A 24,772-nucleotide genomic window follows, 5' to 3' on the forward strand; every position below is an offset into this window, starting at 1 on the left:
TCTATCAATGGTGAGGAGAGATTACAAAGGGGTAGCCCCAGCAATGGCATATCACCTGCTCAGCTGGACTTCTAACATCAGCTTCTTGACTACCGCAGTTCCAAAGAATCTATATTCTCACACTCCACTAAGGAAATGCGTACCTTCATAGAGTAAAAAAATACAAAAAGTGCACTGAATGACAGTTTAGGTCTTCAGGCTTCCCTGAATTAAGAAACAACAACTAGCTGTGCAGGCTTATTTTATGCTTCTACTACTATCCCTTTTCCCCTGCATATTTCAAAGAAAGCTGCAGCCAGACCTTATGGTCCCTGCCTGGAACACATTTAATTCAGGAGCATGAGTAAATTTTAACTTTCAAAGACCTGAGATGAGGTCAAGTTTTCAGATGGCCAGTGGCTCAGCCTGAAAGGTCAGCTCCAAAGCAGAGAAACTAGAGCTGCCAAATGAAGTCCACGTAAATTGTTGATTGTTTTAAACAGTGACAAAACAACCAATCTTCTCTAATCACATTTAGATAAATGGGTAAGTTTTTAAGCAAGAGTAGTTCAAAGAGCTATGTCAGTCTCGGATGAATAAAGCCACACCAGCCCAAATGGGAAGGCTTAGAAAAGTTAAAAGCAAAGCCAAATTGAAAACAGACTCTTAATGGAAGAACTGCACAACCTGTACTTCACTCAGTTCTCTTCAGGGCAGGGACTATGTGATTTCTATCTTCTACAAAGTGCTGAGTGTACATTAGCACTTCACCCTATGCAATAACAATGGTATAAAAGGAAGAGCAGTGAACTACAGAAAACAGAGTTGTATCTCATCCAAGAAGCTTTTCACTAGCTAATCTTCACCTCTACATAATCACACCCATATACTTACACTTTAACATAGAAATCCATAGTAATACAATGGCTTTTCTTGCTATGTCTTCCCTTTTCTGACCCATTTGTATTTGAATGAATCACAAATAAATCATTCACCTGGCTTAAAGGTAATTTTCTACTTTGGGGGGTTTGTTTCTCCAACACATCATATCCAAAGATTGTAATTCAATTCAGCAGAAATTTCGGATAGAATTCAAAAATGTCGTTTATCCCAACAGATCAAACCATACAATATGTGTCAATTTTGTAAAGTTTTTACTGTAAACATTGCAAAGAATTTTTTTTTTAGTTTACTAATTTTTGTGTTTGTCTCCAAGTCAAATTAATGGGGAAGTCAATCTCAGGAGACACAAGAAAATTTTTTCACTGCTGGCCTATGTGCAATTTCTTCCAACTCAGTACTCACATTAATCCAAGTCAATCAAAGTTGGTGCTTTGTCGTAAGAATGTAAGACCAAACTGCGAATATACCTGTCTCTTGGGTATTACACAGAACTGATCTGGAAGGATATTATGCAAGCGTATACAACACACTCCAGGGCTACACAATACGCTTTTATATGCTACTCTGCAAGGCTACATTATTTCAGAACTTGAAAATGTTTCATATGAATTGGATCCTTTAAGGATTAAGTGTAGTTTGCCTTTGGTTTATGTAATGCTGCACAGCAGTCACACAGACTAATCTAGAGATGCAATTTAATTCTCCATTGTAAGGAAGATACAGGCTACATTTCAAATTCCAAAGGCTGCTTTATTAAGTGAGAGTTAAAGCTGAACAAATAATTCACCTTTAATAATTTATGCAATTATTTTTTATTTTTATTTCAAGAATGTCTGAGAGCAGATTACAGTCTCTCCAACATACCTGCTAACTGAAATTACCCTACAGAATTCCTCACATGGTTTGCTGTTACAATGCCTGATGTTTGTAGCTCTGCTTAGTTGTGATTGGTAAACAAAACTTGTGGCATAGGCTGTTCTGGCTGAATGATCAGCAACAATCACCTTTCTTATACAATGTAGACTACTTTTTTTTTTTTCCTTGTAGTGCCTTGTCTTATCTGGTGTACTTTTATCAAGAATTTGACAGATTTTTTTTTTTATTTCATGTTCAGCTTAATAATATTGCTATTCTACAGTTAAGAAAACTGAAGAGTACAAAGAAGTTAGGGAGGAAATCCTGACCCCATCTCCTTGCAGCATCCTTCAGTAATGTGGTGGTTACATTATGCAGTGCTGAAGGAGAAGAAAGTCCAACTGATTTAGAATAGTGAAAAACTTAGTGAAAAACCATGAGTCACCATCCCTGGATGTCCTTAAGGGTCGTTTAGCTGAGATGTTAGGGGATATGGTGTAGGGGAGAACTTTGTAGAGTAGGGCTGATGGTTGGATTCAACGATCCCAAGGGTCTTTTCCAACCTGAATGATTCTGTGATTTCTTATCAGGATAGAGAAATCATCAACAGAAAGCTTCACACCCTGGGGGATGAAAGTACACACACATGTGGAAAGGATTTCTTAGTCCAGAAACTGAAACACAAAAATTGAGATACACTGATCCAAAATAAAATCTCACAGAATCACAAATAGATCCCACTTCATTTTACTTTCCTCTCTGATTACAATATTCACAAAGAAAATGACAGAGCTCTTTGCTGAGAGACAGAGAACTGACTCCAATTTGAAAAAAAAAAAAAAAAAGGTGCGGAGGAAGAGGATCAAGAGGATCAATAGCTACTGTCCCAGGAGAACAGCAATAACAAAATATTTCTATTCATTCAGATACCAAGGAATCAGCCTCATTTAACTGTAGTTATCACTCTACAGCAGCAGAGATCAGAGGTTCAGGTTTCCTTTACACATTTCTCAAGGAATCCATTCTGAGTGTTTTCTAAAGTGAGTATTAAGATAAAACACAAAGTTAATAGTAAAGATGAGGAAAAAAATGGTATCTTTAAAGGACATTTTCAAAAATTCTCTTTCAGTGCTTTTTATCTATACTGATTAAAGATCTATTGAGGTTTTCTTCTTGCAATGGTCACAGAAGAGGGCACTATGGGATAAAAGGCAACACAAATTGAGAGGCTTGAGTTTGTTCTACATTTGCCATGTTAATTCAAGAGAGTTCAACATGGCAAAAGGTATTTGAAGCACTAGGGCTTGGACAATAGGCCCAAGCCAGAATTGACCTATAGATGAATCCTGTATATTCTATAACTGGTAACCATTGTGCTAATAGGTGTTATACTAAGTTACAACAAACTACCTATTCTGATGTAAAAGGTGGAAGCATTGAAGCCTGAGCAACAGGCCCCAAGCTGAAGCTGCTAACTCAGTATGTAGTCACTCACAAAATATGTAGGCTCATTAATGAAAGATGTAGCTTAGATATCATATACTCATTACTGGTGATGGATATAATGAAAACATGTCTATCCTGAATGTATCTTTTCTTCTTCTCTGCATAGGGGTAAATTAACAAAGCTGTGAAGCCAGTTGTCCTGCCTTGGGACAGACATTATGGCCTTGTTTTAAAAAAAAGGCACATAAAATAAATTAGATCAGGAGGGAAACTCCCTTAGCATCTCCCTTGAGCCCTGGCCAGGCTCTGGGGGAATCTAATGAGAGAGTGAAACCAGATGTTCCGCTCAAAACAGAGGTGCCAGCTATTCTGGCTTGCTGATTTGGGGGTGTATAAGGCTGGGCCCGCCCACAGCGACTCTGGACGCCTCACCTACGGGTGGACGCACTGCGTAGGATTTCCCACTTGTAGGGACAGGATCTCCAAATCCTCGCTGTAACCGGGGCTGCCCAGTGACTGCGGATGGTAGCGTATGCAAGTGGCGATGTATCTTTCTTAATCACTATTCTCTTTCTCAGGTAGTAATGATTTGATGCATTACCCTGTATTTTCCTATTTGTTTAAGTGCACTATTCTGTCTTTTCTTACTGTATGTTTTCTGTATTATTCTGTTGTATTAATTAGTTATTTTGAGTAAAATACGCCTACTCTTTTCACTCTGGTGTCTGAGTTTAATTGACATCCCTAAACAGCAAAACAGTATTAAGTTCTTGATCTGCAACTTCGAAAAGCAGAAGTTGCTAATATCATCTAGCACTGAACAGCGCACGTGATTCTGGAACAAATGAGAATCAGTTATCCCTGTACTTTTCACCTTTTTAGTTTCTTATGTGGCACAAAATATGATCTTGACTCTCCAGGACACTAAATTATCCCTATGGTATATATGCAATCCTGTTCAGAAGTAGAGAAAAACTTAACGCAGCATATTTATTAACCACTCATTTTCCAGTAGACATTCCTCTTAGGAGAGCTAGGTGTACGTGTTCTGAAAGAGTAAGATTACCAAGCTGTTTTCTGCTCTTTTTCCAGGCTGCTATGAGTGACAGAGACTGGATGAAGCCACCATGAGAATTTACCTTATCACAAAAGGCTCTGACAGAACCAAATGATAAGTATCACCTCCTCAATGCTCCAGCCACCCCATGATTCATCTATGTCTATTGGATTATCACACTCTTCTCTCCTAGATTTGCCTCAGAATGTTGTTCACACCACTATCAGCATCTTTTTAATGTCTCTGACCGAAAGCTGTCTTTCCAAGTTAACACAAATCAGCTCTAAATTTTTATATTACTTTGACTTTAAAAGAGATAAATATTACTTCAACATGAGATCTTAAATAAATCTAACTGGAAAATTTTCAGCAAAAGTGAATTAGTATCAGAGGGTGAGAGGGAGGCAGGAAAGCCAGGCACTTTAAAAATAAGTTTTCTGTAGTCCTCGATGAAATTTCTAATGAAAAGAGGTAGGGTGAGACAGGGAGAACCCCAAAAATGACAAGGATCCCAATGCTCAAGTAGAGTTTCCACTGACCAGCAGAAATAGGGTTGAAGCAATCTGGAGATCAGATGATTTCCATTCCTATTTACCTATGTAGAACAGAATAGCAGTAAAATATAGCTCATCAGGCTGTGGTAAAGCTAACTTGACTGAAGGTTTTTAAAAAGTTAAGTGCTTGAGTCGAAGAGGCTATAAAAATGCTCTACACATCTATATTTGTGCATAATGCATATTATCAGCTGTGAAACTCACCCAATATAGCAACGACTTCATCATCCTGGATTACTTCCAAAGATCCTGAAACCACAAAGCAAAGGCTGTCGACACTCTCACCAGCGTGGTAAATCAGGTCTCCCGGGGCACAGTGCACTGTCTGAAATTCCATGGCAAGTGCTCGAAGGCACCCATCGCTCGCCAGCCTGAAGGCTGGGTGTTCCTTGAAAACTTTTCGGTTCAGATGCACGCAGATATCTGCTCTCATGTCCTTAGGGCATATCTGCAAAACCTGAGGAGGAAATCAGACAATCAATTCCTGCGCATAGCCTGCATGTGCCTATTATCCCTAGTTTACTACACAGAGCTCAAGAACTATTATACTCTCCTGCTTCTTATAAAATTTCTAATCTCAGTCCGTACATTTATACTATTTATACACATAATCCACAATATTAACTCAGTCTACTTTACAATATCTGAAGAAAAACAATGTTTTCCTCTCAGCAACGTGCTCTGCTGGATATTGAATTACCAGGATAAGGCTTCAAGTTTTTAAGACAATCGAGCTGACAGCACAGCAGTACATAAAATGGCGGAGAAAAGCTTCCTCAAAGACTGTTTCTAGAGGGTAGGTCACTCTTTTGATAGGCAGATTCCATGAAAAGCCTGCACAGATTATATGCTCCAAGTGGGAGAATTGTACAGAGAAGTGCAATCTCCTATCTCTTTAGCAAAAAAAAAGTTGTTAAAAGTTTCATTAACTCGTAGTACTGAGATATGCAGGTATTCAAATTCACCCCTCAGTGGCAGTAACACATTGTTGTTCACACAAGAAACGGACTTTAAGGTATCATACTGTGTTGGGCAACTTTTGATCTTCCAATGCACTGTTCCTCATGGCAATTCGTGATGTGTGCAGCTAAGGGTACACAAACTGATGCTTAGCACAGCGGGTATCAGTCAGAGTCATTTCTGAAGGTTTTTAATATAACAGAGACAGCTGAGTGAAGAGAATACAGAATTACTACTGCATGTACAGATTAAAAGTTCCTGGCAAAGACACTGGAAATACGTAACATAGACAGGGTTTGGGGATGACAAAATCCTGGGAGGATATTCTGTGATGAAGTGCATCTCAGGACATATTATTTGAGAAAAGTAGTATAAGTCTGCATCATTTTCTTTCCCCCGTAATAATTATTCCATCCAATTAAGGAGCACTCTGGGTGAACTTCGGAGTTACTCCCACACATTTTCTGGGATGGAAAGAGATGGCTGCTTCAATACAAACACTCCTTGAAAACATGAAGGTAACACAGGAAGCACTGTGGCTATGGCTAAACCTTGCAAAGGGGCTCTGTGCAAGATCTGAGCAGAGAACCAAGCTCGCAACTCTGCATGTGGCACTGGTTCCACATATTACGCTTGCTACTCCAATGGCAAATGACTACCACTAGTATCATCACCTTTGGCCCATCTCCAAGCAGACCTGCTATTATAGGTATCACTTCTCAAAGAGATATATTTCTATAGCGCTTCAGTGCAGGGCACTCATGGATGATCTCTCTCGGCTGCCCCACAGGGATCAGCAGCCGAACCTGCCAGTTCTCAGATTTACAGGCTCACAGAAGTGGGTTAGGGCAGCAAGACCAACATTTAACATGGAACACAGGCAACAGCCATGGCTGTCTTTGCAATTATCTCATTTACTCTGGCAACAAAAATATTCTGCATTTGCAGATGCTTGCCAAACTTTGCTACTGGAATTACACACACACACTCTTCACAGTCCCTTGAATATCATGCACAAAAAGGGTTGTTGTAATAGAAATAGTAGTAAGAAAACCTAAATATACAAGAGAATATTTTAAATGAGGCTCCTTATCCAAACCCCCCCTGGTTTCCCAGTCTAAGAGGAAGTTAACTCATTTTCCATTCTCCATTTAGAGAAGTTGTTTCCAGAATTCAAAAAAATTAAAGGGATTCAAGGTATTTGAGAGTTACAGACAAATGGCAGAAGACTTTCATTTGTATGGGAGGCAAGAAACATATTCACAGATTAATTTTAGAATCTTTCAGCAGCTCTTGGTTAAATTTTATTATACTGGCATTTTCTAGACTTACAGACTTTGCTTTTAGCTGATTATTCACTCCTTGGCATGCCTGCAGTTAACACTGAACTGACAAATTTGTGCCCTACAAAACAGTGAGAAGATTGATTCTGTGCTAAGTTCATCTTTAAATATCTGCTTCATCTGTAGAAAACTGCATGGCATTACACACAGCAGCACAACTTCCACTGTTCTGTCACAGGAGTAACACGTGTTTTATTCATTGCATGACATCCTTGAAGTTATACACAGGCATCAAACCAACAGAGCTTAGACCTGAGTTTATGGATTGGCACTGCCATTAGTCGGTCTTATATCTGCTATCATTTGCTGTGCAGATGAAAGTTGATTTCTTGGTTTTACAGTCACCACTACTGGCAGTTCAGCTATGAACACACCAGTTATTGATAACACCATATTAAGCTCTTTGATGTCCTGATAATTGGAGACTTTTTTTTTTTCTTGTTTATTAAGATAATTCTCAAAGGCTACAGTGAGTTGTGCTTAGTTTGGTTATCCTGCTGTCTCCAAAGGCATTTTTAAAGCATTTCTCTCCTTATCAGAGAAAGCCAAGAATGAACTTTGAAGATAAGCTAAAACAAACATGTTTTACATAGCATTTTTTTCTTGTTGCTTTGTGAAAATGATGAGAGGAGCTTGTACTAGGGGGTGAATGAAAGCAACAGCATTCATTACACTGTGTATCCTCAGATGTTGTCTCGCCACCTCCCCCAAATGTACCTACCTCAAATGCATAACGACCCACAAAGATATTCTGTGAGAAAACAGGCTGAGCACCTTCTAATCAGCACTAGACAGTGCTAAAATACCATTTCTTTCTGAAAGCTAGTATGATGGACAGTGCTTCCCAGAATCATGGTCTGAGATCTAAACGGCAGATATGCTGAAGACCATTTAGAAAAGCAAACAGTACCCTGTGTACCCATTGGTCTCCAGACAGCCCAGTGCAATGCCACATCTGTTCTACTCTTTCATAACGATGCTTTAACAGCTGGACAGAAATGAGATTGGTTGCTCTTTAACTGCATCATCTACAGTTTAGAATACTAAATTAAGCTGCCAAGAAGGCTGGTGACCAGAGCACTGGTATGATTTCCTGAATGAACCACTACACAAATCACATCTCTTTACAAGCAGAAGAAAAAACTTCTATCTCCATGAAAGCTGGCAACTAATATGAAAGCAGCAAGTAGTTGCTTTTGTACATTTGTTATTTTAAAAGACATGATGGGAATTTACTTGTAATATCAGTGAATTAGGATGATAACATTTGCCTCACATAAGGCAGTTTTCAAACAACACGTTATGGTTACAGTAATGACTTGCAGCTTTCATTAATATCTTTAACCTTCACACATAATATAACATTCAAATTCTACAAAGACAAAAAAATGTTACTTTGTATTCAGACCCACAGAGTTGCAAACAACCTCACACAACAGAAACGCTGAAAAAACCTCATTTGTAGAAGTTCCAAGGTTGTGTTAAAACTTGGAACTTTTTACTTAGTTATCTTCTTTGTTTACTGAAAGCCAAGCTCTTCCGTTCATCATTTTTTATACTATTTTATGCCATATCACCAGCAAAACTTACATACTTTTACCACTAACACATGTCAGTATGACAGAATAGCTGAAAAACTGTATTTGAAAGTTGAAAATTAAGGGAAGCTACTACTTGGAACTATTTAAAGAACATTTGTCGTTTTTACTAAGAAAGTACCTCCTGTTTATTTTAATGAAATACTTTCAGGATGTGACTTCTTTCCTTGCAGTTTAATTTACTTACCTTTTCAGTATCTATTCCTCTGGACATTGACCAGGTGGAAACGATGTAATCCATCACACGTTCACTCAGTCCTTTAGGGACCTGATAGAGCTTTAGAAAGTCCCGGACACTGTTCAGCATTTCATGATATCTGTTTGTATTAGCATACATTTGCTGAAATATGGTTGTCACATTACCAAAAATTGTTGCATACAGAAGGGCTGTAAAAAATATGAAAAACAAGAGATATATAATAAGTGGTGATGATCAGTCTGTGTTCCACTACACTTTAAGACTGGAAATGCTAGACCCATAGAAATGCTTGCAATGTCATTGCTTTGTTAAGAAGGCCCACTGAACACAAGCATTTTATCGATCACCTTCAGCACCGCAAATTGAGGACCACCATCTACTTTTGCAATGCCAAGTTCTGCAGCATAGAGTTCCTGAAACACAATTATTTGTCTTTGTCCATCAAACAATTCAGTAGTATCCAAAACCGTATGAAACCACAATAGAAGACACAAGAATTTTAAGACAAATAGCTTGACAGCAAATACTTTAAAATTTCATCTCTGGTTTATGGCGCCTGTGTTGAAATGCCATCAGTGACAGATTTCCAAGCTTTAAGTGCATTACCACGGTAGTAAGCCGAGTCATCATTACCCACCTCTGTGACAACAACAATGCATCAAAGCAGAAGATAGAATATGTAATAAACAGCTACCATGGGTCAGTGATTTATAGTTGTAAGTTTAATAATACATAAAACCTCACATTATGTTTTATAATCTTCAGGCAGAAGAACAGCAAGGCCTGAGGCAAGAGCTAGAGCCCTCAAAGGCAGACTGATGCACAGCCCTTCTGACTCCATTCAACACCGTTACGAAGCCAGCTGGTTCATCAAGATGGGTTTAAGAATAAACATGAGAAAGAAAAAAGGCAGTATTTCCAGGTGTGAAGGGAAGCAGACGAAAACACATGGGACTTGAGAAGATCCGCCTGCTGAAGCCCAAGACAGAACAGCAGGCTGGTGGCAGTCTCAATGGTCATGTTTTGATGGCTTGCAGAGTCTGGAGCCAAGGCTCTTCCAGCCAATCCAGCTCTGACCGAAAGAGAAAGACAGGAAGCCTTAAGGGGAGCTTTCCTATGTTGTGAATCAGGTCAGTGATATGTGAAAGGCTGGCTGTAGAGGGACAGGAACAGTCAGACGGCAGATGCAGCAATAACCACCAGTAAGTGCACTGGCTTGCTGAGGAAGTTCTTCCTCTTTACCATTTCCTGTCCCCCAAAACAGGCACCAAATTGTCAGTATCATACCTTTTCCACTCAAGGTAAAAATAAATGAGAAGTCATATTTATAAAAAACAAGAGAATATTTTGCCCTTTTTGCTGTATATTTCCTCCCTCACAGTCTCCTTAAAAAAAAAAAATTAAAAATTTCCTCATCCCATTCATTCCTTTCAGAACTCAGCTATTTATTCAGGTCAGTGTTACAGGCAGATATCCTTTAGCCAACTAAGATGCTTTAGGGTTTTATGACCAACAAAAAAATTTTCATCGAAAGATTAAAGTTAAATTTAGACTTGCTCAAGGCCTTTACACTGCTGATTCTCTACAGAATTCCTTCTTGATGCTGTACGACTTTTCTTTTTATGAGTTCCTGTAGAGACCAGCTCTCCCCTCTTCCAACTACCCCTCTGTACAGATGGGCATAAAAAAAAAAGAAGTGCAAACTCAGTTTAAAAAAAGTAAAGAGTATGAATAGGGATACAGTGACCAGAAATTTATAGATTATTTCTCAGTTTAACCTTAAATCATGCCTGAGCTAAACCATATTGCGAAGTCTGATGCAATGAGTACTGAAGAATGAAGAAATGCTTTAAAAAACAAATTTACTATAAATGCTCCTTAATCCATGAATATTTTGTATTTGAACAGCATTACCTTTCCCTAACTATGTCCCATTTTGCTCTGTTATGCAGATGTAAACACAGCCCTACAACACTGCTACTGTAGGCCCTACTTACATGGATTTTTACCAAGTTCCCCAAGAGAAAACGAACCCAGGACCTTCAAAACTGCAAAGTCCCACTGGCAGGACACTGCAGCAGCACAAGGCATCCACAAACAACATTCTTCTGCCAGCCAATATAGAGCTGAAAATAGGAGGCAGATTAGGAAGAGGGTCACCATCAAATTCTTATCTGTAGATTTCCAGGCAACCAAACATGTCTGTATACGACTATATCTTCCTCCCTGGTGAACAGCGAGACCTGGGGGCTCAGTATCTTGGGATGTATAGCTCTATGCCAGCAAAGGTAAAATGGAATCCTCACTCTCTCCCATTACTGTCCAGCTACATAAAGCCTACAGAAAAAACAGGAATTTGGTTCTTCATTTTGATTATTATGAGGTAAGCAGTCCTAGAGCAGTTTCCACCGCAAATTACAGCTACTATGCTCCAGTATGACAATTATCTTGGCAAGAAAAATTATTCCTGCCCAATTAATTTTCTATTTAAAAAAAAAAAAATCCCAAATTTACAATCCTTATTTTATCATTAGCTAACCACTTTATTACCATTAAAGACACGTTAAAGCCAAGGATTTTTGCAGCCTAATATTGGGTAGATACATTAGCATATTAAACATTGACCTGCATAGAAATAGCTAGCTGTGTGCTTTTCCTTCTTTTCAAAGGACTGATGAAACGAACCCACTGCAGTACACTGCAGTCCCAAAAAGATTTCAAAAACACACTCTGCTACAGGAAGAAAGTTGGGCAATTTAAGACAGAGCAAAATCTCTTAACACCTCCTCTCCATGAATGTCAAGATCCCTCAGAAAAGATGGAGCCCCCCCCCCCATTAATATTCTTTTCTGACAAAAGATAAAACATATTGTCCCCGACAATGTGGCTACCCGTTTACAATGCAGTCTGTGCCACCCCATTTAAAGCAGTGTTTAAATAACGTCAAAGATAAAAGCATAGTAATTTCAATAGCCAATTACCCGCACAAGTGAATCATGAAGGTCAGACACAGGTTGGAAAGGTTACCAAATCATCTGCTACTTTTAATGATGTAACAAATAAGAATAGAGAAATAAATACAAGTCAGTATAGGTCTCAGCTACCACAGTAGAAGATGTGGGATCTGATTTTAGAATTATAAGAGGAAGAATTTCTATCTGTAAGAATGAGAGCTTTGCAATTACCCCAATTACAGATGCAAGTGCTGCATGCGGTTCCTGAGATGAATCATCAGATTGATGATTATTTGTTCAAAATGCACTCATCCAAAGCCCTTGCATACAAAATGTGTGCATAAGAACTATACAGCAACAAGTGAGACCAACATCAACTAGTGAAAAACCTCTTAGGTCTTGCCCTCAAGACCTGCAGTGCTTTCTAAAACTTAACTGACTTCATTTTCACTTTTTGGAAAGCTGATCCAGAAAGTCTGTCTGTCAGTTCATGTCAGTCATGTAAGTTCCACTTAATTAAAAAACAAACAAACTCCTTTTACATACTAAAGGAGTAGACTGTGCTAACCTAAATGCTATTCAAAGAGCAAGTACCTGGATTTACAAATGTAGATGATTTAAATGTATAATTGCACTTCTGTTTTAGTAACAAGTTCATAGTTTACCAGTAATGACTGAGTTCATAGATGGCTGAGAGAAAGCACAGCCTTGAAAACCTGTTGCATTATATCACTTCTCACTGAAGACAAACCTTAACTGTAAATTAACCACAAAAATTGCATGCCTCAAAGTCATTCTTCAGATAACACGTTGTGAGGTCACACAAAATTAACATTGATCAGATAAAAAGAAAAGTAGAAATTAATAATAGTATGGATTATAACAATTATATCAGAAAAATACACTGGTTTCAAATGTGCAATTAAAACAATGCAAGATCTTATAATTGCTTGAGATTAAGGGTCTTGATTAGTGGTAATTATGCTTACTTATGGTTAGAGAGCATGCAGTTAAAAGGAAAAACACTGAACTGTTAATTATAGTTTGCAAGCAAATACCAAATTGAACAGGTATCTATCAACAACTTGTTTACAGAACTAGGGTTGATAGAATTGTTATTTGTAGTCTTGCAACTTGAAACCAAAGCATCTAAAGTAATATTTACTTAACAAGTATCTATATAATCTTTTAGAATAGTACAGAATTTAAATAGGTTGCCCCATTTTCTATCAATGCAGATGTAGAGCTGCTTAATTTCCTATTTCTTAGGAAGCTTTGAATATTATAAAGTTTCCTATTTGTAAACTTTTATCTACCTTTTATTTTTTATTAATACAACGTATAGAGATATGATTTTATTTAGCTCGTAAAGAATAAATGTAAACAATTTAGCCATAACAGGTCAATATTATGCACTTTATGAATTTGCAAAATATATTTATATAACGTTTTCACATGGTATAAAACAAATTCAACTGCTACTATCTTCCTAGTAAGTACATCAATTCCTGAATTCCACAATTTGGGGAAAAAAAATTTTTTTTAAGTGAAAGTAAATTCCCAGAGGAGCTCTCCTCCTGGCTGTTCTGGTGACTGTTAGATCCTGCTCTTCCCACGGCTCTCTATTCTTCCAGAGTGAACTGATACACTGCTCCACATCCCTCCTCTTTCACACTCCACCAGTTTGTAATTTGCACCTCAGCTTAAACAAGCAAAAGCAAGGCAGTAACAATGGCAAAGATCAAAGAACTGGCACAGTACTATCCATTGAGCAAGTCTGAAAATCAATTCAGTGGCAAAGAGCAAAGCAGAAAGCCTGAATAGGCCATGAGGGACATGCGCATCAAGCTATGTGGCAGAACCACTTGACTTCCAGGATGAAAGAAGAGACCAGAGGCAAATTTTATTAAACTCTTAGTCAAATCCTACTGCAAATCTTCCCACACTCATCATCAGATTTGCTGAAATCACCCTGCTGACGACAGATGGGACATAGAAGGACCACACTGGGCTCCAGCTACAACGGAAATGTCTCTCCTGCAGAACAGGGCACTAGTGAGGACACAGGTGACAAGGTCTAAAGAACAGAGCAGAAACATGGGGGTTTTTTCCTCTTCCCACCACCAACAAAACAAGAACTGCAATGAAATGAAAGTCAGAGACATAAACAAGGGAACAGCTGTTCTAAGAAGCCACTTAAGCAACTACCAAGAACTAGAGTAGTAGAAACATCTGTGCACCTTAAAATAGGCTGTCTGCAGTGTGTAAGGGCAGAATGGGAAGAGTTAAGAACAGCTATGGAACCAACACTACAAAGAACTCCCACTGCTTCTCTACTCACACCCTTTCCTAACTCTGCAAAATAAAGCAGACTGCTAATATAGCAGCACAGACCCACAGGCAAATAACCTCCTGTTATCTCAGGGACTTGAAACCACTTAGATTTTGCCAGTTTAAGGCTTAATATGGAAGAAGAGAGGTAAGCATTGGTAAAACACCAAACCTTCCAAAGATGCTGAACACCAGCATCTCTACAGATGCTTCAAAACTGAGGGTTTTTTATTTTTATTTGATCTGGTAGCAGGAATCACAGGTGTTTTGGCTCACAGAATTTCAGGAGCCTGGGCATCCTGGGCAGCACAAATCTCTAACAGGTTTTGCTTTTGCCTTCAGCATGTCTGAGCTGAGATAAACAGCATGGGAAAAAACAGAGAACAGAAATGATCAGAGGAACAATCAGAACAAAAGTGAATAAAAGCCAATAAAACAAACTTCAGCATCAGCCCTGCAAGAAAACTCTTGGTTGCAAAATTAAGGAATAAGAGTCTGGTTGTACATTGTATTTGTGCTGTAAAGGGAAAACAACAGAAGACAACACAAGCATGATACTGAAAGGAACTAAAGAGAAGATCATCCTAGATACAGAGACTTCAAGCTGCTAGATTTTGCAATCCCTAACCACAAGGTTTTCTCACCTTCAGGAAAATAGAGCTGCATGTTCTTATTCTATAAACAAACAGCGCTTGCAGACCAATGAGTTCACCTGACTTCTCACTTAAATTATCTGAAGGCCTCAATATTTCCGCAAGGCCCTGTACTTCCACGGACTGGTTAGTCCCAACATTTTACATCCAAAGACGCATCATAAACCCGATACGAAGATATATGTTCTGCCTCAATTTACAGGTAAATTCTTAAACCTGCCAGATAGCCATAACTAACTGCAAACACAGTAATGCCTAGTAATTAACTGAAACTAGGGCCTTAGCCCTTGATACCGAAAAGACTTTCAGAGAACCATTACAGTTTAATCAGTGAGTCCACAGAAAGCTCCTTGCAGATTCAAATTTTATTTCAGTCAGAATACAGCAATATGAGACAGCAAGAGCTGCCTGCAAGAAGATTTGCAAGGGGAAACATCAGCATGATTACTCAAAGGTAAGACTAGAGAAAAAGTAAGATAATGCCACAGAAATGGCACTTTCCAGTTACCTCTCCATGTTTTATCCCCCACAAGATAGGTTCATCTCTGATAAGGTAAGACAGAATGGCCAGAACTAGTTAAAACAACTACAATTCCAGTGCAGAACAAGATTTTTATCAGAACATCTTAAGGGGGGTCATAAAGGGTTTTAAATGTGGAGCAGGATCTTGATGATGCTCTACGTTTTAAGCATGTCTACTTCAGTGAATGCTAAGCTTTGTTCTAGACTAAGCCAATTTGATTATCAAGAGGAAACTAACTGTACAAACAGATCACAGCTGCAAAAACCATCTGTATTCCAAACACACAAGGCCAGACTCACCAGTGGAATACTTTTATCAACAAGGGATGACTTAAGCCAATGTGTTCACTAGCAGGTTTTACCATGACGAGAATTATTAAAATGGCAAAATCTGATTAAATCCTCTGCAATTTGCAAGAAATTACACTATTTTACTGTTTTGTAGAATTTTATGGACAATAAAATTTAAATTGTCTAGAAAATTGAAATGGATTTCCATTTCATTTCCCAGCACTAATGAACAGATCACCATTTAAATGACAACTGAACCATTTAAGGGCATCATTTTTCTTCTACAATTTATACAGGGTAATGCATGGCCATTTTCAATTCCTTGGTTAAAATTAAATCTCCAGATACTGCTTCTAGGTTTTTACTGACTTACACCAATATGAAGCCTTTTGCTTTGAAAGCTAGTTTTTTTTATCTACCCTCAACTTACCTGAAATAGTTACCCCCAATTAGAAGCACTCTCACTTTTTCTAAATCTATTACTGAAATAGAGCTACACATAAAAAAACATTTAGAAAAAGACTGAAGGAAGGAGGGATTCAAAAGGAAAAGTTGTTATCTTTTCACGTGAGACTACATACATACATATTTTGTATAGTTCCTCTTTTTATCCTGTTTCTTCTATGATTTGTATAATGTCTTCCACAAAGCCTTGCAGGAGGGAAACCCGGAAAGGTTCAAGGAGATCATCTTTGATCCAAACTTTCTGCCCTTTCCCTACAATGCTGCCACATGTTCTGCTGGGCTCTCTACTGCTGGCACTTAACCCCATTCTTGATGCAACACAAGAGTTTGATAGCTGAAGCCACTTGCTGACAACTGCCCAAGCAGCATTCTCCATTGTGATTCCTTTTGGTCATCGCTTCAGACTTTATTTAATTAAGGTACCTTATATTCGAGTGAGATATTTAGAGTAATCCTTTGTTCCAGCAATATATGGATTCCGGTAGATTCCCTCTATTCCCACCAGAGCACCCATGTGAGAAGTTGCTAGCTGGCTACGTTTCTTGCTCAGTATGTTCAGATCTGAATCCACCAGTAAGACTAGAAGGAGGAAGGACCCAAGGCCTCCCCTGAGGCTGCAGTGGTCTCACTTCTCATTAGGCTTAAAACCTCAACTCAGCTATGCACTTAAACATAGGCTTTAAACACTACTCCACAGGTGTTAGCAAGTATGATTGTGATTAAAGTTAAGGACAGAGTCAGAAGAAATACTGAGACAAAGCAGCTCTCTAACCACTAACTTTAATCTGCTGATTTACAAAAGCTTTTGCTGTGTAAGTAGCAAGTACATCACAGTCTTTTTTTAGGCTCTGTCTTCTCTAAGAACAAAAGAAAAGGTAAAATTTTAATGTCTATAAATTATCCCAGTATAAAAGCAGAGTGGGATGAAGGTACTATGGTTTCATTGTGAAGTGAACCAGAGGTGGGTGGCAGAAAGCAGGCCTTACCTAGCCAGCTGGTGGAAAAATTGTACATTCCTTGTCCCACAGATTCCAGTAGTAACTTCTCTGGATTAACTGCATGGTCCCCAAACCAAAAACTAGTTAAACGAAACCCTTAAAACAACCAGAATTTTGTAATTGAGACAAAGCCTAGGTCTTCTGTAGCTTACCTGGCTTACACTCACTAGCACTGTTCAAGCTGACTTTGCTCCAACCAGTCACACTGCAAAACAGCCAGTGAGCTATACAATAGCTACACAGAGAGAGGTTGTGTTAATCACCAAGAAGGTGTCAAGCCTGTTCAGTCGACAGACCAGCCAGATAGGGTTAAGAGCATAGCTGCACCTGACAGGATGAATGAATACCAGAATTAAGGACCACAATTAATTCTCAGTTCAGATCAACTTTACTGCAAAATCAAACCCCTAAAGCTATTGCACTTAACTAAACTGTGCTCCACATAACTGCTTTGCTTCTCCACAGCTCCATCTGAAGCTTCTGATGCAATAACCTTGGTAAGACAGGCTCCCAGGGTGTTGTTACTTCAATAATCACAGAAAGACTGCAAGATGATCTTCAACCGACACTGAGTGACCTGCCAATCCCATCTTGCACACGTACATCTTTTACTTCTGGGTGCAACAAGTACAAGCAAGTTATGTGACTATGTTCTATACACTGTTTTCAAACAATTCCCAAACAAACCTAAAGACAAACTGGTCCAAAAGCTTCCCACTTCTGGTGCCATTAAATAGTTACAAATATTTAATGGTATTTATAACACAAATACGAACATTGAAGCTCTTAATTATGTTGAGTAAACCAATGATGTCTGAGATAAAGATGACATTCACAGATGAAGTCTAATTTGAGGTGATTAAAGAATAATTGTACTGGAATGACTAGGTTTGAGTCATGCTCCTCCCACACACTAATCACAGATGTGCTTGCAGACCAAAATCAATAGGTACATACAATACGTATAGGAATGGGAAATGGGAAAAGCTCTCAGACAGTGGCTTCTCTAGGGGGCCTGCTTTACTGACAAATGAAGTGACAGGTTAGTGAAAATGCATATGGCTTATCAAAAAATAACAGAAACAACTATCCATCCAGGAAGACCTGGATAGGCTGGAAGAGCGGGCTAACAAGAACCTTACAAAGTTCAACAAGGACAAATAGAACGTCTTGCACCTGGGAAAACATAATCCAGGAGTGCAGCACAGGCTGGGATGTACCCAGCTAGGGAGCAGTTCTGTGGAAAGGGACCTGGGGGTCCTGGTGTTGAACAAGCTCAGTATGAGTGAGCAGTGTGCTGCAGCAGCAACGAAAGCCAACAGGATGCTGGGCTGCACCAACAAGGGCATCACCAGCAGAGATAAAGAAGTCGTTATCCCACTCTACCCAGTGCTTGTCAGGCCACACCTGGAATACTGTGTTCAGTTTTGGTCCCACTACACAAAAAAGATGTGGACAGGCTGGAGACAGTCCAGAGGAGGGTTACAAACATGATCAAAGACTGGGAAGCCTGCCATGTGAGGAGAGGCTGAGCGAATTGGGTTTGTTCAGCCTTGAGAAAAGAAGGAAACTCTGTTATTCACAACAGCTACAGCCTGTTGTTATGGCAAGGCCATTCAGTCTGGATCGCTCATAATATATCCATTGTTTTCCAGCCATTCCACAAAACTCCCTTTTTACAAGGAAAAGATAATGGGCTAAGGGGTAAAAGTTACTCCTGGGGAGATTCCAATTTGACATAAGGGGAAAATTTTTCACAATGAGAACAATTGGCCACTGGAATAATCTCCTCAGAGAAATGGCAGATTCCCCAACACCGGACACTTTTAAGATTCAGCTGTGCAGGGTGCTGGGCCATCATATCCAGACTGTGCTTTTGCCAAGAAAGATTGGACCAAATTATACTTGAGGTCCCTTCCAACCTGGTATTCCATGAATCTAATTGTTTGGGTTTTTAATGAGAAACCATAGATGACTGCATGTGAGAAGAACACTTTTCTCTGGAGCAGTGAAGAAGGTTATAGCCCAAGTTTCAGAAATGGGTAATCATTACTGTTCCTACGGCTCCAATCTTGGATGCTTGTCTTCAAGCCTGACTCTGCTGTTTTATTAGAACTGAGCAGGACTAAAAGCAGCAGTAAAGGAAAGCATGCATACATCTGGGAGTTCCACACCTAACTTCTAAAAAAGATACACCATTATATTCAGGAGTAGATGTTATTGCATAAGAGACACTGCCTAATTTCTTTTTAAAGTAAACATTACATAGAAATCATCTGGCATCTAAAAAATGCCAGGTAGCTGCGCTTCGTGCTTTGGTGAGTTTGCTAGCAAGACAGCACAAAATGCAAATATATCTGCACATATACAAACACACAGAGTCAGAAATAATGATGTAGTAATATCCCACTGGGACACTTTTAGAGAACTATGCTGCTTATGCAGTGCCTGAACCAGTGAGACACACAAGAACGGCATTTGCAGATGCTAATAAGCTGAAGATGGCCAACAGAAAGTACAGAGGACTCTCAAAGGTAATGAAATACCTCTGTTGATAATTTGCAGCTACAAACATCATCCAGTAGTCGGGCACACAAAGCTCTTCCTTGCTTAGGGAAGAATGATTTAGAGAAGACTGCAACTATACTCCCCTGAAATCAATGTACACCTGGGATACAAAAGGCCTGCATTTCAAATCTCAGTACAGGAATAGAGACCTGAACTCAGGTCTCCCACTTTCCTGTAGAGTTCCTTCACCTAGAGGTGACTGGGTATTTTGAGAGAGAAAGGAGGAGAAAGTTTTTACTGTTAGACCTGTTCCCGTCTCCATAAATACAGCAGGGATACGAACCCAACATTTCCATATCCTTGGAGCCTTTTAACCATGAAATAATTGATTTGAATGGGAGAGACAGACATCTCCAGCCACAAACACCCCACTGCTCTCTCCACAGAGTAACACATTCTCTGGCAGGCATGCTCTGGGAAGCTTTACTTGGCCAGCCCCAGCAGGTGGAGAACACCTAATACTCTAACACTCCCAGAAGATCCAGGGAAAAGGTAATTTCTAAGATTGGTTCAAGTTAGTTCAAATGTGTGCACCAACAAAGTCTTAGGAACCACAGAGATCGAAGGTTGCTGTAGCAATTGGTAAAAATAGCCAGAACTTCAGTTTAAGTTAGCCCTAGCGTATCATCAGGAGTCAAACCTCAGGGTAAGCGGTTCATCACTGTGATACAGGGCGCATAGTATGAGAACAATGACTTCTCCTGAACTTAAATCTAATCTTTGGATTTCAAAATGAAAAGTCCTGACAGTTCAGATCCCCACTCTCTGCTGACACAACACTGGATCTAGCCTAATCCTGCAGCAGCACCAATGCAGTCATTAAGGAAGCATTTCCTAATAATTCTTGCAGATCAGGGATAACTTTCACATCAGAGGACTTCCAGAAAAGCTTTTGCAATTATCACGTCTTTGCCTTGTTTAAGCACTGAAGAACTTGCCTTCTGTAATCTTCTACCACATACAGTATCACTTAAGCAGCATCTACCAGATCTTAAATTCTTCCTTCCCACTGATGGAGGCAACAAGATCTTACAGCTCATACAGTAACTGGAGACTTAACAGTAGGAATTGGGCAAACAATTGTGGTAAACATATTCCAAGTCATTCACAGGCACTGAAGTTATCAAATTATAAAGAAGTAAAAATGCAGGAACTCATTTTAGCTTTTAAAAAATTGTGGTAATAGCTTTTAAAAGGTGAGCATGCAGGTTATGTGAAGTGAAAAACGGTTTGTAAACTGTGTGTTCTACCATGAATATTCATTTACTGCTCTTAGGAACAAGGCAAGGATAGAATGCTGTTTAACAGCTCGAATTTTTGATATTATATAGCTACTACTGGCTGACAGATATTAATGATTCTTGATGGAATACTTATCTTTGATCTGTTGCTGTAATCAATCAGCACATGAGTACCAGGCTATTAAAATATTTTTCTGTCAAGCTCACTTGACATGCTTTGAAGAGTGCACAGCCTCAGTGTTGGGTTGGGGTGGGTTTTTTTAGGTTTTTAGTTTGTTTGTGTTTGTTGGGGGGGGCAGTAAAAGAAGAAAGTCTACCTGCAAACCACACAGCTAGATTTTCTGGATAAACACTTTTTGAAGCTGTCCCTAAGTAGCACTCCTGATGATGAGCATTCAGGATCTGGTCACCATGGTTTCAACTTCTTCTGACGAATGTCCCTCTGATGGATAACCATCTCTCTCACTTTTCTCTATCTACACATGCATACACACACCCTTCTTGTAACCATTTCCCCCCATCAAATTCTTGTCATCTACCTGCCCCAAAATTACTCTTCATGCTCCCTTCCAGAAGTTCTGCCCTCCTGTTTTCTCTTACCTCTTCCAATTTTCTACTCAATACTCCGTCATCCTCCAGCCTTTCAGAAACCTGTCATGGGAGCAGTGATTTAGCAGTCTCTCTGCATCACAGAGCCTGCAAAATTTAAATCAACAGCTTAGCAGACCCATCAAAGAGGCTGCCAGACCTTCTTGGCCTCAGTAGAGAAGAAAGGATGCAAGCCTAAAGAAGTAAGAGGGGGGATGGAGGAGCAGAAGAGGAATGCAGGTGAAGTTAGGAATGTGAAACACAAAGCACCAGATGATAGCCAAACTGGTAAAAATTACAGAGAGAATTTAAATGTCCAGTTTTCTGTACAACCTTCCCTTTACTGATGCCAATACCCTCAAAGTAAAAAAGACACACTTCAGTAGCACTGCAGAGGGAGGGAATAGCTACACAGTGGTATGGTATGTACAGAGCACAGTAAAAAACATTCTGTACTAGTAAGATCTGAAGAGTTAGAGAGGCAAGGCAGGCAAAGCAGAGACACGAAGCAGTTTGCATAAGGTCACACGGGAGAGTGTGTGACAGAGCTGGGAACTCAGCCCAAACCTGCCAACTCAGGTCCTCTCCCCTATGCACTAGCTCCCACTGGTTCCTGCACCGTACTTGTGGTATTTTTCAGCACTGATGAGATAAGCAGCAGGGTTTTTTTCACTTTTGCTTTGCCCTTTGCCTATCAGCTTATTTCCTTTGCAGGCCATAACATCCATTTTCTGTCTCCAGAACCTTCTGCAGCTTCTAGAAGCTAACAAGCACCGATTCTCTCTGAACATTTGGTAACCAGCTGCCAGGAGAAAACAAAAACACTGTCTCTGGGTGAATCCCCATTTCCCCAGGAAAAAGAAATTGTACAAAGCCTGCTTAATGAAGAAACTGTTTGAGTTAGGACGACATTTACTAAGATCAATAAGTGAAATGCAGCAGTAGTAGGCTGAGCTGTAGCTAACAAGCATCCCTTAAAGCTTTGTTTGAAGAGTGTGTCAGCATTGTGACTGCAATGCAAGACACTCCAGACTGTGCAAGTCAGACCAGAGAAAAACAGTGCCTGCAATAACAAATAGTACAGTGAGAATGCTGTCTTTGCTAGAGGCTAATGAAAATAAATTGCTCATTTTTTTATATCTTAAAGCAAAAACTCTATGATATTTTTATTTACTTTTCTCCATTTTTTCAATGCTGAAAGCTTAGGCAATAAGTCAGAAAGATGAAAGAATAAACACTTTTAGAACAAGCCAAGGGAACTAGACAACAAATCCAGAGAGATTATCACAAAGGGCACTAAAGAGAACAAAAATGTTTGGTCCTAACAGTATCCTTCACACAAAGCCTAAGTAAACAGGTTGCCACAAGCAGGGTGTGAAAGGGAGGGATGAAGTCCTTTGTGCTACTCTGCAGACTGACAGAAAAGAGCTCCAAGAGCTTCTGCACAGCCACAAATCTCTCCACAGCATTTTCACTTGCCCAATTTCTCCTCGCCACTGTGCCATCAGGGTCAGCATCCATCCATCTAGAGATCACCGCTCCACAGTTGGAAAGAGAGGAGATATTGGTTCTTCTGAGCATGCAGCCAACTTCTTGAAATATCTTCCTCCCCAGCTGTGTGGCTCTATTTTGCTAGGAGCCTTTCCTATTTGACCTTATTCTTCTACAACTGACAAGGCAGAGATGTGAAATCCTGAATTGTTCTAAACACTACCCAATTACATGCTTCACATTCGTGTAGCCTGAGAAGGGCACAGGGAAGAGGGAAGTTACTCAGTAAACCATTTTTGACTGGAATCACCATCAGGACTCCTGAACTAAATACTCAGGACTCTATTCATGCTCCAAATCCAAGAGAAAACACCTATGTGTATCACACAGAGGGCAGAAGATTCTTAATGCAAGTCTTTTTATACTTCACCCCACACATTAAGAATATGTCTCCCCTTCCACGTGATGACCACTATGATCTGAAAATGTCCAGCAGTTAATGCCCAGTCCTGACTCCCTCTGCTGGTACTTGCATACAGTCTCCTCTTCCCTAAGCCTTAGAAAGGGAGAAATGTCCTTTAGTGTTTCCAACAGCAGTGTGATAGTGGAATGTGTTGTCACAGCAATTTCATGAAAATTTATAAATATTTTGTTAAGTGTTTAAAAAAATACTTTGGAATCTTCAAGTGTTCATTATCAGGGTTTTTTTCCTTCCTGTATTATACTACCCTTGTACTGCCTGATAGACTTCCAGCTAGACTAAAGTTAGAACAGAATTAAGTTGCAATGAATGTAAAACCTTTACTTGCTTTAATCCATGGTTTCATACTCTACAAAAAGGACAATTGCTAATAAAAGTATTTTTTAAAAAAACCACTTCATCAACATTACAATGAGAGTGAAAGCACAGAGAAAGCTTTAAATACTAGAAGTTGCAAGCTGGAAGTATGGGAGCTCATTAAAAAAGCACTGCACAAGAATGCTCAAGGCAAATGCCATTCAAACTTTTTCTACTCTGAAGTTATTTAATTGTCACAGCAATCACAAGGGATAAGGCAATGTATAAAGGAATTGCCTTCTGTAGGCTTGCTGCTGTTCAGTCTTCTGGAAAGGTATTCACTGTAAAAGTGCCATCAATTTAAAATGCTTCTCAGTTCTGAAAAGCAATCTTTCTAACCTGAGGCTTGATACTTCAGGCTGCAGAGCACCCTCAGCTGAATCAAGCCAAGTGACACGGGGCTTCTGAGTGCCCCAGAAGACCAGAACCCCAAAATAGCAGCAAACTGAAGTATTCAGCAAGTAGAAATACTTGTTTTACACACACAAGCTAAATTCCTCCTTTTTTGTGTGTGTCACCAATTCAAATAATCCACCATTAAGACAACATAGTTTCTGCATTAGTTCTTCCTGCTCATTCCCCGAGTATTAAAAGCTAAGCTAGCAGTGCAGCACCAGGAAAGTCTATGATGACATTTAATAAACATTTGCATAGAACTGCCCAGTTTCCCTTTTCACTGCATTTACAGTCATTTAGACCATTCTGCACAGACTGGATGAAAACATGCTACAAAAATCAGTATGGACATTTTTACAGGCGTATAAATTATTACAAATGGTACAACGCTGTGGACAAACCAGTCCTAGATATGTGCTTAAGTACTATAATTTAAAAGATCTGAGTTATTCTGAAAAGGTGTAGCAGCATCCATGTTGCCATAGGACTCACTCCACCAGACTTACAGTCTTTTCTTGCTAAAGCATCCACACCTCTTCATT

The 24,772-nt window shown here is 39.4% G+C and overlaps 1 protein-coding gene across 2 annotated transcripts in view; it reads right to left on the bottom strand.

The window, feature by feature from the left end:
* Positions 1 to 24,772, bottom strand: part of KCNH1 (potassium voltage-gated channel subfamily H member 1) — a 185,857-nt gene that overhangs the window by 89,605 nt on the left and 71,480 nt on the right. For both annotated transcript variants that reach the window (XR_012632917.1, XM_074897149.1), the window contains exons 8-9: positions 8,883 to 9,082; positions 4,999 to 5,251 (exon numbers count right to left, since the gene is read on the bottom strand). Coding sequence is in view for 1 of the 2 variants with exons in the window: in XM_074897149.1 (XP_074753250.1) it covers positions 4,999 to 5,251; positions 8,883 to 9,082 (453 nt within the window). In the remaining variant the exon portion in view is untranslated. The remainder of the gene's footprint in view (positions 1 to 4,998; positions 5,252 to 8,882; positions 9,083 to 24,772) is intronic.

This window comes from Athene noctua, chromosome 1 (genome assembly GCF_965140245.1).
Source record: "Athene noctua chromosome 1, bAthNoc1.hap1.1, whole genome shotgun sequence".
NCBI classification, from domain to species: domain Eukaryota; kingdom Metazoa; phylum Chordata; class Aves; order Strigiformes; family Strigidae; genus Athene; species Athene noctua.